Consider the following 15,689-nt stretch of genomic DNA (forward strand, 5'->3'; position numbering starts at 1 on the left):
TCTACTAGAAAATATTAATTTGGTGACATTAATATGTATTATTCCTTTGAAACTTTTAACAACAACAAAAGAAGTGAGTTTTCCCAAAAGAGAATTTATCAACTGTTTTATTCAAAGGAAAATGTCACGGTTTTGCTAGTCCCCGAAGGTTGATTTTTTTTTTTTCCCTCCAAACAAAAATACTTAATGGCAAGATAGTTTCATTTTTGTCAAAAGTAATATTATTAAGTTATTCAATGAACTTTTTGCTGTTGAATCTTGAGTTGACATTAAAAAGAAAATCTAGAAATCTAAGAATTAATTATTTAATTTTTACAATAAATATCAGTTATATACAAGTTGAGAAGTGGATCTGTTTCACTTTATATTACAGACCTTGTTAAATTTTTGTCTTATTTTGAAAATGGGAATGTTTCATTAAAAATTTGATAGCTTTTCTGCAACTCTTTAGATTAATTGCAAATCAGATCACAGTAAGAAATCCAAATGTGAACAATTTAAGTACTTGCATAAAAATTAGAATTCAAAGTTGCATAACAAGAAAAATGGCTTCTGTAATCCTCAGGAAAAGAAAATCCAATCATATTTAATATCATTTTACAAGGATGCAGTCAAGAATGCAAAAGCCCTTTTCTACATAACTGTTTACTTGCAGCAAGACTTTTAATTTTCTGGAAATCATTTAAATGTCCCATTTTGCCATCCTGGTAAAAAAAAAAAAAAAAAAGAAGAGTTGTAATTCTGACAGTGTTCATAGAACTGTAATTTCAAAAAGAAAATCTGTCCAAGAGTTTGAATATGTTCCATTGCAACAGAAAATAAATGTTGCAACTAAGCAATGTAATACTGTACAGTATTGAAAATAATTCTGATATAAATGAAATTGAGTGTGTATAAAAATTATTTTGAAAAGGGAGCACTAGACCTCTGAGACAAGTCCATTCTCTCTCCAGTCTGTAAATCTGATACAAACTGCTTTATTGACATGATTCCTACATCTTGATTACCCCATTTTTAAAAAGGAATTGGAGTCATGAAGCAGCTGACTTGCTCATTCATAGGTAGGAACAACAAAAACTCAAGGATTTAACAAAAGTCTTCTGAATTTAATATTTACATTTTTTCTGATTAAGTGTCTTATTGATAGGAAATCCTGAAGGGAGCTTTTTTATTTTTTCCTCCCTTGTCAGTATCCTACAATTACTAGAATTTAGTATTACGCTAGAGATGCTATTCTCCAGCAGCCTTTGGTAACTGTCAGCTTTATTAGTGACTTGTAAAAATTCTTTGCTTCTGGTTTATCATTACTGTCTGTGATGTTTATGCAGTGACTTTTCATTGAACAAAAATGCCTGGACTCTGAAACAGTGTCAGGGAGCACCTTTGCACTGTCTGACCTGGAAATATTCATTAGGAAAGGAATGACTAATGAGGAAGCACAGACAGCCATAGGCTCCCTTTCAGGTTTCTGAGAACATTTTAATGAGTTGGTTTCTTGCCTTCTTTATTATAATTGCTGCAGTTCAGTACTGTAGGTCTGATGCAAATTTTCAGTGCTGTATGCTGGATCCACATTAATTTTGTAAAGCGTGGTTATCCACATATTTTTAGGTGATTGAGACTTACAGCTGTGGTTTTCAGGCTGTACTTAGTCATCAGCCACTGAGCTTCAAAAGTCTCATGACTGATTTACAGCTTGTCTGCAGAACCTGGACTCTTTTACCTTCTTTTCAATTGCAAGATTTATTATGATAATCTGGGAGAGGTTTTGATGTTGGGTAGTGATCCCTGACTCAAAAAAAAAAAAAAATAAAGGCTGCTAAATTATAAGCATCATCACTGATGAAATACTAATATTTAAGTACTTGTCTGTACTTAAAAGCAGTGCCTGTAATGTTACAGAAATAAGTTATGCCAGTGCAGCCAAACCAAGACTAATGTAAAAAATAAAGAATAACAAACAAAAAAAAAAAAAAATCACACCAAAACAGAAAACAAGACCAAAAAACCCCTTTTGCTGTTTCACCTTCAACTGTGGTTTTGTTTTTTTGTTTGGTTTTCATGTTGATGTTGGGGTGTGAATACAGGTGCTGTCTGACAAGCCTTAAAAACATTCCCTAAACCCTGTTTCTCTGGCCAGGATTACCTTGGGTTTGCAAGAAATACTTCTAAGGAGACAGGAGAAGAGTTTTTCGGTGCATAATATAATTAAATTGTATCACCTCCATGAACACAAGACATAAAAACGCCTTGCAAATGGGAAGCAGAACAAATGTCTGCATATAATGTAAATTACACAAAAGTGTAGAAAAGTAGCACTCAGTAGTTTGCCAACAAGGCATCAGAAAAGATTTAGCTGGGAAGGACCTGCAGCAATTAGACCGTGCATCCATGTGCCTCCAGCCAAACAAATTATTATTAGCTCAAACAAGCAGGTATTTGTCTAGCATTTCCCACTGCTTCTGTGGGCTAGCTATTGCTATCTTTAATTATCTTTGCCACTAGATACCTTTTCCTTTGGCTTAAATCCTCCTCACTGTGGTTAAAGCCTGTTACTACTTGTCTTGACCCCACTACTTCCTCTTAGTGGCAGCATTTAAAATATTTGAAGACCATGTAGCATCTCCACCTTGTTTGCTGTTCCCCCAAATGAATGACACCACTTTGCTGGATTTTTCTCTACACCACATCTCTCCTGGCCACTTCCTTACCTTTGTATTTCTCAGACTTCTCTTCAATTCATCAGAGTTATATTGAGTTCTGTACTTGAGAGCTTCCTGTGGGAGACAAAAATGGAATAACCTTGTTTGCTTTAATAGGCACTCATACCATGTCCCAAATTGTGCTTCCTTTCCCTAGTAGCTCCATGGTACTGGTTCCTGTGAAGTTTGGACTTTCTTCTGCTCCTAGAACCAAAGGCATTTGGGTGTGCCCACTTCCTGCTGGGCAGCTGATTATCCACACCTTGAATACAACACTTTGTTGTTGTCTTTATCCAGCTGCACCCTCTTTATTTCAGACATTTGATCCAGTTAGTCAAGCCCTTACAAAATTCTAATCTTGTTTTTCAATGGCGTTTCAAAGAAAGGTCCTTTTACCAATGGGTTTTAAATCCTGAATTATCCCCAAACTCCCCTTCCTTGAACTAAACCCACATTTTGTTGAGTGTGAGTGAGGAATGACATTCTTTTCACCTAACTGGCCTTACTTGGGGGTGTTGTTACAGGGCCCAGGAACTAGACCCTGCTTATTTAATTTGGTGTCCGAGAATCAGAACATTGCAGTAATTATGGACAAACAGAGAAGCCAGATAAAAGCTGACACTAATAAGGACAGAATAATTTCAGACCCTGATCAAATCAGAAAATACATTTAAATATCAGTTATGAACAAGTTGCATGCTGATTTATTGGTGATTGAATATGCATGTTAATCCCCATGTTTCACAGCAAGGAAAAACACAATTCAGTGTCTAAAGCTTGTATTTCAAGACAGTTCTTTAATGTGACCTAGATTTCAGAACTCTGTTGTTGCTGCTAGAAAAGCAAATTATTCTCTCTCCATTCACTTACCTTTAATGAGAAAAGATGAGTCAGCTTTTGAACAGGCACTGCCTGTCCTGACTTTCAAATCAAAACATTTTAATAATGAAAAACAAGTGATATAATAATATCTTAAAATACAGATGACCTAACAAGATTAGTGCAGTCTCATTAGGATAATTTCCAGCATTTTTAATCTCTAAAAAAAAAACTTCATTAAAAGTCTACGGACTTGTTTCATTCAGACTGTGACCCCTCTATGAAAAAATTAGTTGACTCTTCCCATACAAGTTGTATTTGCTCTAGGTAACTGAAGTCAAAACTCTCCAGATTCAGCAATTTTACTGGATGGTAAATACTTCCTAAACTGCCTCTCTATTAATTTCTCTTGACATAATGCTTAGAATTTTGATATATTAATCCTTCATTATAACATGGTGTTTTGACATAAGGGAGGAAACAAACTTTGAAATTCTGTGGCACAGAGATGCAAATTGTTCCCAAGTTGGAGAAAATACCCAGGGGAGGCAGGAATTGGTCTTGGCCCCTGATCAGTGTCTGAAAGCCAGAAAATACCCAGGTGAGATAGGAATTTATCCCTGAGGGGTCAGTCCCAGATCCAAGTCTGACATCCTCCCGTTTGGACTAGCAGGGACAGCTCAATTCAGCCAGCTGCTTGTGGGCAGAGGGGGATACCCCAGCCTCTCCCTGTGGCTCTGGGTGCCAGCAAGCACCTGTGCCATCATTTAACGTGACCAAAACCAAAGTGACCATTGCAGCAGAGCTGATCTCAAGCACTGTGTGTGCTTTTGGCAGGCAGTGCTGAGTTCATTTTCTTTGAGCATCCTGAGAGACCTGCATACATGCTGACAAGGGGAAGGGGGATGAGCAGCATTCCCTTTGTTGGGAATCAGTATGTGCTGAAGCTGTCAGGGCTCATCTTGTCTCAGAGGGCTCGTAGGCTTTGCTGTCAGCTCCTGCAGTTGTCACATTTTTTCACTTCTCCTCAGTAGGTAGGAGTGAGAAGCTGAGGGCCAGCAGAGTTCCTCAGACACGTACAGCACACAAGTGTGTTCATTTAAATGGAAAGAAGTACAAGGAAAGTTGATTGCCAAGAATGAGAGAGGAAGCTTTTATAAAAGTGTGTTTTAAGGAGAATTTGCTAGAGGAAAACATAATTACTTGGTGCTTGTAAAGGAGACCTAAAGGAGGTACAAAATGTATGTCTGGTTCACAACAGATGTGTTACCTCATGGCATGAGGCATATGGATCATTAACTGGGAGTTAAGGAGGGAGATTTTTGCCTTGCATTAGTGATTGCTATGGGTATTGTGTTTGGTAACAGAAATTTTCCTTTCACTGTAAATTTTACCTTTACACTTCAGGTAAAGTTCAGCATGCTAAATGGATGCACTTTCTGATTTCTTTTTCCCCTTCCAGATTTATAACAAAGATGGAAGTCTATCTTAGATTTTAAGAACTTTTACCATTATTTCTAAAATGTTTAAAATTATTTCTAAAACCCCTTCTTTTACCTGTGTGTAGCTACAGGCTTTGTTATATCAGGCTAAAAGGATATCTTGAGTTGATGTATTCTTACAATTCTTGCTTCAAAAGGAAAAAATATTACTTTGGTCAGTCCTTGCTGTGAGATGAGCTGAGCAGAGAGTGGTTCTGTCTCTCAATTGTAGGTGGTTCGTGCCAACCCCTTCTGCAGTTTAATTTCATCATCAGTGCAAAAAAAGTGAGATATTACTTAGTAATAAAGGCATATCATGTAATACTATTGCTTTTTAAATCTCAGACAATTTCTGCTCAATTCTAATTTTAGGCAGTCATTTTAATTTGTTACCAATGAATGCTTTCTAATTAAACTTGCATTTAACGATCACATGCGTCAGTGAGCACCAGGAGCTGACAGTGATGGAAGGGGGTGGATAGCACAATGGATGCTGACAAGAGAAGTTGATCCAGTAAAGGAAGGAGATGGGTGAATTCCGGAACAGAGGAATCAAGGGAGCAAGAGAAGAGGGAAACTGGGGAAAAAGAAATCATTTCGTGGGACATACACTGAAGTATTCCAGGCTATTCCTTATTACCTGATCCTGGTGGTGAATGCCCTGTGTGCAGAGCCTTGAATTTCTGGAATAAGAATGGTTATTCCAGGTTCTTTTTAATAATCTGAAAGTGGCTTCTACCAATTCAGAACAAGAATGTTCCCCAGAGAGTACTTCCATGAATTTAACTTTTTTTAGCCTTTATGACATTGGTGTAAAATTCCCCAGTGCAGGACTGTTTCCCTAATTTAAGAATTAGTTATGTGTTCCCTGTGTTCTCTTCAGCAGTTTGAGATTCACAGGTATAAACAAAATTAATTTCAATTTCATTTATGCAAATATTCCTCAAAAATTACTTCGTAACTTGCAGTGTGTTCAGTCAGCATGGAAGCAATAATGCACTCTTGACTCATCCCAAGTGGACAGCATCATGTTAATAGTCAATAGTGGGAAACTGCAAAAAAAAGCTTGCAATTAATTCATAGAAAGGAATATTTTTTTTAAAAACTGGAAAGGGCTGAGAAAAATGTAATGGGGAACATGTGTTTACCATTTTTCAGCCTTAGCAGGGAGCAGTACCAGCCCTGTGATCCCCGGGTACTGCATTTCTCACACTGTGTCATTAATTGAGACTCGGCTGTAGAAGCCTTTAACACTAAAATAAAACAAAACATCTTTAACTTGGCAAACAAAACAGATGGGACCCACTGGAGGATATGGAGCACTGGTATGATTTCTTTTTCTTTGCAGCCTTTTCTGTGAAAGAGGTGGATTTCTGTATTCTGCAGTTTTCTGATTTTTCTGTATTGCCTCCACCTTATCAATAGATTATTGACCACGGTAAGCCAAATAATTTGAAGTGGTTGATCACTGTATCCTTTTGTATTTTCACTGGACAGCCAGTATCATTTTAGAAAGAAGCAGTGTAGGTGAAAATTCCAAAAATCAGCATCAGATAATCAGTATGTTAAATGCATTTTTAAAAGCAAATAGTATGAGCCAGTGGATTATACAAAATCCAGTGTTTGGTCAGAATAAGCTGGTCTGAAGCCCCTCCCAGCTTCCACTGTTCCTCACTATTGAAGGTTTATGCTCTCCTGAGCTAATGCATGAACAAATGTATTGCACCCATGACTGAAATGTTATAATACTGAGGGACAAGCAGCTTCATGGTATCTTGGCCTCCTCAAAATCCTTTTTGGAACATCTGACTATCAAATGTATGATGTGGAAAGACTTTGGAAGCCAGTTGATTAGAAGCATATTGAAATAAGCTTGATTTTTTTGATCCAAGTTGCTAAAGAATTACTTTTTTTCCAAGAGGTAATTATTTTGTATTATTTTGACTACTACTAACCTCCTGCACAGATTAAAATGAGCATCACTTCCTCCGTTTGCTTCCTATCTTGTTAAGCACCTAAGAGTTTTGTGAAAGTAGTTAATTAGTCCCTCTGAAAAATATGTACTTTGGGTTTTTTTTCTGTTGTATTTCCAATATTCAGCTTCTGAAAAGGTACAATTTTAAAGGTAATTCTTTATCCTTCTTAATGACACACCAGGAACCTCATTGCTCAGGTGACTGTAGCTCTCACTCATTTCTGAAGAACTTCAAATTGAGCAGAGTTTGTTCTGACTTTGGATTTCCTTCCTTGTTAGGTAGGACAGGAAAATGTCTGTACTAATGCCTGACCACATGTGCTGTTTGAGGTCATTCTTATTTCCTTAAATTTTAGTCGGTTGACTGGTCATTGTTCATAAATTGCAATTGCTCTTGTATTCAAACTGTTTCTAATTAAGTGTACCAGGCTTTTCACAGACAAGTATTAGACTAGAAGAAAGACATTTATAACAGTTTGTCATTTCAGAATCACCAAAAAGATCTAAAAGTTTTTCATATAATCCTTCAGCATGAAACACAAGCTATTTAATAACTCCTCCTAAATTTTAAGTTGTAATTGTTTTAATCCAAGATTAATGAGTTTTCCAACATAGATGGGTCCATATGTTATGATTAATAGGCCGTGGAAAAACACAAGCTCATCTTTCACTATGCTCTGAATGTCCAAAGTAAGACAAATGCTGTTCCTGAAGCCTGGTTTCTAGGAACAGACTGAAGGGACACAAGCCAATCTGCCAACCATAGTCCAAATCAGCAGAAGTTTCAGTTGCTATTATTTCCCAGATGTCTCTACTAGAAGACTACTGAGTCATCTTTGTTTAATTAAGTGACCAAAAACAAAAGAAAAAACCAATTTCTTTAAAATGGAATTTGATATGTGAAAAAAAGGAATGGAATGTCCCCTCAGCAATTATTTATGAAAGGAAACATATTTGGTTTTGGGAAGAGCACTTGAAATGATCTAAAGTGACACACAAGCAAATGCCAGAAGTGCATATTCACTTCTGAAAGCTGTTTTCCTGAACCTGAGTGTTTATGATTTAATTCACAAAAAAGCAGGAATATTATTGAGAAAAAACAGCTTACATTATTGATAGCCTCAAAAAATAAAAGTCCATTTTGCAGCTGCAGCCTTCTGGACACTCTGGACAAACAAGGGTGGATACTTCTCTGCAGATTTTTGCTTTAGTTGTGTCAAATTACCTAAGTCACAGAGGAGTTCCTCTGCTAGCCTCACACCATGATACCTCTGGTGCCATCTCTGGGATATTCCATATTCCAGTAGCACTCAGGAGTCCAAAACCAGGCAACTTAGAACCAGCAAATCTGACCTTCAGCTTTCCATCCTCTTGGCATTGCTTAAATAGCTCAGAAGAAAAGGGCCAAAGGCATTGGGGATCTTAATTAATACCTTTACCTTTATTATTGAACCCACTGGAGGAAGGTTTAAATGTTGAGAAGAGCTGAAATTGATGGCTATTGAAAAGAGATTAGAATTCAAAACCACATATATCAAGTGACAGAGAAAACTGGTTTTAATGTCCTTTAGCAAATCTTCTGTATCAGAAACCCTTTTAGCTGGTAATTCCCATTTCTTAAAAAAAAAACATCTTTTTTTAGACTGATACTAAATAAAAATAAATTATCAGTAGATAAATAAAGGGTATGGGCTGGCCCATACTCTAGTATGTAAAAAAGACATGTACAACTGAAAAAGTCATAAAAGGATATGTAACAAAGACATCCTTATTTCTGTTGTTGATCAAAGAATGGTTCATTGTGATACAGAATATGGGTACAATGTGGCTTTAGCATTGCAGAGAGATACTACATCCCTTAAACTTAATCTGAAATTAGTATTCCAGATGCTGACTGTTTACCCATAACAGGAAGGGAATCCCAGCCGGAGACACTTTTACTGGTGGATAACAAAGGTGTGAACAATGCTGGAAATCACTTTGTGTTTCAGGGAAGAGCACTTAGGGTGAGATTAGCACCTCTGGGAGGCAGTTGTCCCTACGAACTCCTTCCAGGTTCATCAGTGCTATTTGGTGCCTGCTGTAATGGAAGGAGGGTTTTAAACTCTGGCCCCAAGGCCAAAAGAAAGCACTTAAAGACACCCTTATCTTGAAGTATCTAAATAGGGCAAATCTGGATAGAATCCTAGTGCACAGTGCATTTTTTTTTTTAGCGATTCTTACTATAGGCTCTAAATGTCTCATTTCCTTTGAGTAATTTTGTCAAAAATGAGGCAAAATAGAGCGTTTATGGACTTCAGTATTTTGATGTCAAGGTTGCAGTTTTCAGTCAACTGAGTGTTCTTCTGTTGTATCTGCTCTAGTACTTTCATCTGCTGATCTCCACATATCTTTAATAATTTTAAATTAGATTATTTAGGGGGAAAAAAAATCACCCAACTACATTACTGCAGTTTCTAGGTTTGATAACTGCCCAGGAAAATGAGGCTTTCCCCCTAATACCTGTATTTCCCCCTTTTTCCTTTAGAGACATGAGGGATCATGCTGTGTGCAGTGTTATTGAGGGAGCACACACACATTCTCTCTTGGGGGCTGCAGGCAAAGTCTTCCATGTCTGTCACTTCCTGCAGGTTTATAATTCGGGCTGATGCTCATCTTTTTTTTTTTTCTTCTGGGACCCACAGTGTCAGTGCTGGTGCAGGTTTTGTCCTGTTAAGCTAAGGAGGTGATAAAGATCGATGAGCTCCACACTTACCAGGGATCAGGAAGGTTCTGTTTGCCCGAGGGCTTCATTTCCTCTCAGCTTTATATAACTCCAGAGCAGTGCTTATCCCAGCTGGCAGCTCAGGGAAGGAGGAGCAGTCCCCAGGGACCCTGCCCGGCTGCAGCAGTGCTGGGGCACAAACAGCAGCAAGTGGTTCTTTGGTTGTGTTTGTCACAGAGAATTACAGACATTTCTTTGGCATTAACCCTAATTAAATGCACATACTCAGAACAAGATGCTGGTAGGTTATTGTGTGTTTTGACTAAAGTGCTCTCTCTCAGGAGACTGCTCTTCCTTTTGCACGCACAATTGATTTTGCAGTTTTACCTTTTCTTTACCTTGCAGAAGGTAAATAGTCACAAGTATTTGAATAGCAAGAAGCCCTCTATTTTCTGCTGAAATGAACTAGTTTTTAAATACTGTAAATCTGTGATTTCTTAAGATGATCTATGCAGACAACTGAAGCCAAATTTATTATTTATGAAGATTCATCCAGGAGACTGTAGCAGTTCACACTAGAGATTATAAATATGCAGGAAATCTGAGATTGCTGGAGTTTATGTAGGCTAAATCCTGTATATTTCAGACTGTTTTTCTGACTTTTTCAGCTCTTTTACTTCCCATTTACTGCAGGTGAGAGCTTGCAGCCTTTCAAAGCAAGTCCTGGGACAAACAACAAATTTGACCCTGGAGGGTGTGAAAAAATAAAGCAGGAGGAAGTAGATCAACTTATGAATGATTCATGGAGACAGTGAGCTTGGAGGAAGTGGAGATGATGTCTGGGGAAATACAATGCAAAACATGAGAGCTTCCTAGCTGCCAGGGGAAATACAAGAAATAGAAGTACAAATCTGAAAGGGAAGGAAAGTAATAAACAGAAGAGCACTAAAAACCTAGTGGAGAGCAAGTAAAAAGTTTGGAAAATAAAAGCATTAAAAACCCTGTAGATGTAGGTGGATTGTGGAAGCATACAAAGAATGGATAGGATACACAGTCTAATGCATGCAAAGCCAAAAAGGCAAATAAAGCACTGGAGATATTTCCAGAGTTCCATTTCTAGGTGACAAATGTATTCAGTGTATTTGAAAAGCAAAGTCTTCAGTGGGTAAGGGAAGAGTACAGAACATCAGTTATTGCCACCTATGTACAGTTCTTCATTTAGAAGAGGAAAAAAGGCCATTGTTTTAATCAAATCACCAGTGGAAAAAAGTGCAATTATCACTGATAAATGAAACAGGTGATGTAGGGGAGCCATGTAAGTACAGAGCTGATGCTGGGCTTTCACTCATAATTGGGCAAATCCATTGCCATTTACTTGGACATTTATTTGGTCATTTATTCATGCATGCTTCATGCAGGAAAAAGGAAAGGCCAGGGCAGATGGAAGCAATTGAGGGATGAATCCCATTGCCATTTAAATAATCAGAAAATATCCATGCTGAATAAAGCATCTTTCATGGGAGAGGAAGGAAGAACCAGTGAGCATGTCTATCATATTTGTAGTTTAAACATCCTTTTCTTCCTCCCTTGATAATGGAGTCAGAGCCTGAGAGCTGCTCCACAGCAGCTACTTTGTGTTTAAAGGGAAGTAGCTGTGGATTATTCTCTTTGAAAGGGAGTGGGTAGTGTGTTTTGAGGAACAGGTTGTATAGATCTCTCCTAAACTGAAAATGGGAAGCAGCCTGATATAAGTGACTAATGGGGATAAAACTGATAGGGGAAAAAAAATCAATCCAATGGGTTTTTTATTTTCCAAGCTGTACTGACTGATCACAGCGTTGTTCTAGTTCCCAGTTCTCAAGTTCCCTTCCTGAGTTCTGGAGTTTTGGTTCCTTGTTGTGCCTTGCTGGGTGCCTACAGGCATAATTCCTTCCCAGGAGGTTTGTACCAGCTCCAGTGTGCCCAGTCCTGATTCAGTGGCTGTAATGAACTCTGTTTATACTGGAGAACTTAAGTTACCTCTCTCCACTTTTAAGAAGAACCACACTAGGGACAAAGGTGTGACAACAGAAGAAAACCACCCTTTTAAAAAAGAAATTTAAAAAAAATAAACATCTGCACTTAGGATAGTCCTTGAGGAGGCAGCTTTCAAAGCTCAGATGGTGCTTGCAGTCCAGAACATTTTCCAGATAAAAGTTTTAAACCAAAAGCAGGCTCACAGATGGTTCTAATGAGCTGGTCTTTGAGATACACTGGGACTTGAACAAAAATAGTTTAACTCCTAAGACACTAATATTTCAACATGAGTTTCAGGCAAAACACTCTAAGAACAATTTTTCTTGCATATTTAAATTTTATATATATTTCTAGTCTCAAAAAACCTACAGTTTTTCAGGACCTTGCACTTGCCATTATGTACTTTACAGTGCAGTGTCACAAAAGCAGGAGCGTTTTGATACAGGGACTGATGCTTCTTTCTCCAGCACTTTTCAAACCCTACTAAGAGTTTGTTTTGAACAAATAGTTATTAAAAAGGTAAAGATTTGCTAGGACAATTTAATTTTTAAAGAAATATAGAATAGTACCCTACTAGAAGTATTACTGAGCATTCTAGTAATAGAAGTATCATCAAATGATACTTATAAAAAAAGTATCATCTGGTAATAAATCTATCATCAAAGCTAGTAGCTTTGTGGCGCAGCAAGTATTTGTTAAATTGTTTGTTTATATAATTGTCTGTTACAAAGGGAGGTATTGATTTATAAACTTTTTATGACATTGTTTGAAATGACAGCATTGTAACTTACGCTGTCTGAAAAATATGTTTTCTGTGTCACTTGAGTTTTGAGAGACTTACTTCTTTATCTCCTCTTAGGTCTGCCTTATGGATGGGAAGAAGCTTATACAGCTGATGGAATCAAATATTTTATCAAGTAAGTAGTTCTGGGGGAAAAGGGTCAGAATTGAAATAGAAGCACATCAAACTAAACACATTTTCAGAACTAGAATTAATGGAAAAATTTATTGCACATTGCACTGTATGCTGTTTTTTCTAGAATATAGTGAAGATTAATTTATGTAATAGGGTTTCTTTTATTGTTCCTCTAAAAGACTGGAGGAAATGGTGAAAAAGATAATTCACCTCCATTCCTTATATATCATGATCTAGTTAATAATAAGTTATTCTAGCTGCTTAAATTTCCACAGTGCTTAATTCTTATAGGTGCCAGAAACACAGTTTTGCAGGTAGAATTCTGCAGTTTCCTAAAAGAGAGGAAGGGAAGCAAATAAATTACTTTTATCCCAAACTCTTCCAAAAGTCACGTAAATAACACTGAACTTGATGCATTAACTGGCCAAGAAAAGCAGGGTTTTTTCCTTTTTTTTTTCAAGCACACTGCTCAGTTGTCCTTGCCTCACCCCGTGCTGCCTCGAGCGAGATGTATTAAAGCAGACATGGGTTTTTTTCTGCAGAGGTTTCCAAACACACTGTATATGATCCTGCATTCCAGCTCTAATCAAAGGGTGCCTTTTATTTTCAGACAGATGTAGGTTACTACATGAGATTTATATTAAAAAAAAAAAAAAAAAAAGTAGAAAAATAGCTTAGGAAATTAAAGTGAATTAAAAGCCAATTTCATAGCAATGGAAATAAATACAAGACTATTAAAATAGAGCACTGTTCCTTTGGGCTCTCTGTTCATACAGGGAGCCATGATAGGACAGTTGGAAAGTTAAGGTGGATGTTGGACTCTTTTCTGGGTAATACTATGGGCTTTTATCTGTGTGACTGGAAACTGGGCTTGAAGATGGTATTATCAATAATAGCAAATAAAATTTAGAATTAGAACAGAAGAAATGACACATTCTTGAAGCATCTCCCCTGGGGTTTTTTTGGGTTTGTTCCTGTGTTATGTACCTCAGTGGCTCTGCAGAAAGCTGGATTTGGTGGATGTGTGCAGACACATCTTTCTGAGGTCTGCACTTGGATGCTGAACCATTGCAGATGTGACATGCAGATGCTTATCAGCAACAGTAGAATCTCAGCTACTCTAGGTGGTGCAAGCCTAATTTGCAGAAAGCATCAGATATTTTGCATCTTATCCCCACTTGCTGCAACTACAGAGTGGAACTCAGGAGTTCATATGAAAAAGTTTTTTCAGGAATTTTTGTAGATCTTACTTAGTGACTCTCTTCATTTTCTTCTGGTGACAGTGCCCAGGTTTTCCATTGCTGTTATGTTGTGTAATCTGTCATAAAAAATTCTGCCTGTCAGTCTTTGTGAGGAAGAAAGGCAAGGAAAATTTATCCATCTAATGTCAGAGAAGGGTGTGAAATCACCCTTCATGACCACTGGCTAAAAACTTCTTCTGAGTGGAGTCTCCACACTGAAGTGGTGTTAGAGTTCTCAATGCAGCTCATTAGAATGGAATCAACTGAGCATTTCAATAACACATCATGGTAACTAATATTATTTTTGACTGTTTCCTTCTTTTGCTTTTATCACTGTTTCCAAATGCCTTTGCAGAGTGTAAGCCAGGCTGTTTGCATGCCTGGCAAGCCATACCTCTTACTACACTGTGTAATGTGTATGAAATCAGCTGTCAACTGTTTGGAGCAAGGAGCATGGCTTGCAGAGTCCCTTGTTTCTAACACCAAATGGTGGAGATTTCAGGGTGAAAACCAACACTGAAAAGATCCTTTTTCTAGAAGGAACTTAGCTTGAGGGGCCATCTTATCAGCTGATCCTTTCCAGTAGGATTTAATCTTAATTGTTTAAATGGGGATTATCAGAATAGTTGATACTTCACAGCCCTGGTACTAATGCTGTAACCTTCTTGTTCTCTTTGGCTGTGAATGTCAATCCTTTTATTCTACTTTAGAATCCTTTCATTCATTTTTAGCCAAGCCAAGCCCATGAGGGGCTTAAGAGTATTTCAGCACTAGCCCACTTCCTGTATACAAATGTACAATCAAATATTATTTTAATTAGCAGTTGCCTTCAGTTCCAACATGCTTTATTGGGCCATCAAGTAGCTGAATCCATAAATCTATACATTATAAATCTAATGCAGTAAACACCCCAGAAAGGAATTTTAATAGCACATAAGCTTGAGACAGCTTGCTGTAAAATTTCCATAAATATCTCTGAAGGGGTGTAGCAATATGAGGTGCATGAGAAATCAGAGTTTAAAAGAAGCAAACCAGCTGGCTTGTGTTACACACTAAAGTGAAACCCACTTATGTGAATAATTGACATGAATAAAACATTTACATTGGGCTGAGCAGCTCCCTGTAGCTACCAGGGAAAGCTGAATCTTGTCCATGAATCTTGACTTCAGGAAAACTTCTGAAATCACCACTTTTATCCAGCAAATCATTTCAGCCTCAGTACATTATTTTCAATCAACCAGATTGTCAGGACTAGTCAGTGCTGCAGGGTGAGAAACCACCCTTTAGACTGCTAAAACTGACCTGAGCCTGGGCTGGGTATTGAGCTCATTTTTACAGCTCTACCATGGAATAGCAAACTGGAATGGAAGCCTCTCTGAGTAATAGCTCAGTGTGCACTAGGAAAAACGCTAGTTCAAGTGTCTTACTAAAATAAAATAAATTAACAGTTATCAAAGGACAAAAATGCCAACAGTAGATAGGGGTCAGCTTCATTGCAAATGATCCCTCCTGCCAGGCAGTAAAGGTGGAATTTGGGCCCAGATACGTTTTAAGATACCTTGTTGTACTTTAAAATAACAGAGCGGACAAGCACTGTTGTATTTTTATGTAGCCATAGAACCAGTCATTCACACATGGCACCAGATTCACACCCCATCAAGAGAAACAAGGCACTGGTACCTGGTTCCTCACCAATTTACGTTTGGAATCTCAGTCCTTTTTATACTGGCTGGGTGTCCCATTCCAACATTTAGTTGTTCTCACAGTGTTTTGTTAACCTAGACAAAATTTCCCCTGAAGCAACTTGTGGTCATTGCTTCTTGTCTGTGCCCAAC

The 15,689-nt window shown here is 37.6% G+C and overlaps 1 protein-coding gene across 6 annotated transcripts in view; it reads left to right on the top strand.

The window, feature by feature from the left end:
* The window catches only part of STXBP4 (syntaxin binding protein 4), a 68,050-nt gene that overhangs the window by 39,698 nt on the left and 12,663 nt on the right, over positions 1–15,689 (top strand). For all 6 annotated transcript variants that reach the window (XM_059864318.1, XM_059864319.1, XM_059864317.1 and 3 more), the window contains one exon: positions 12,557–12,614. In XM_059864318.1, the coding sequence (XP_059720301.1) occupies positions 12,557–12,614 (58 nt within the window). The remainder of the gene's footprint in view (positions 1–12,556; positions 12,615–15,689) is intronic.

The sequence above is a fragment of the Haemorhous mexicanus genome, chromosome 20 (genome assembly GCF_027477595.1).
Source record: "Haemorhous mexicanus isolate bHaeMex1 chromosome 20, bHaeMex1.pri, whole genome shotgun sequence".
In the NCBI taxonomy this organism is placed as follows: Eukaryota; Metazoa; Chordata; class Aves; order Passeriformes; family Fringillidae; genus Haemorhous; species Haemorhous mexicanus.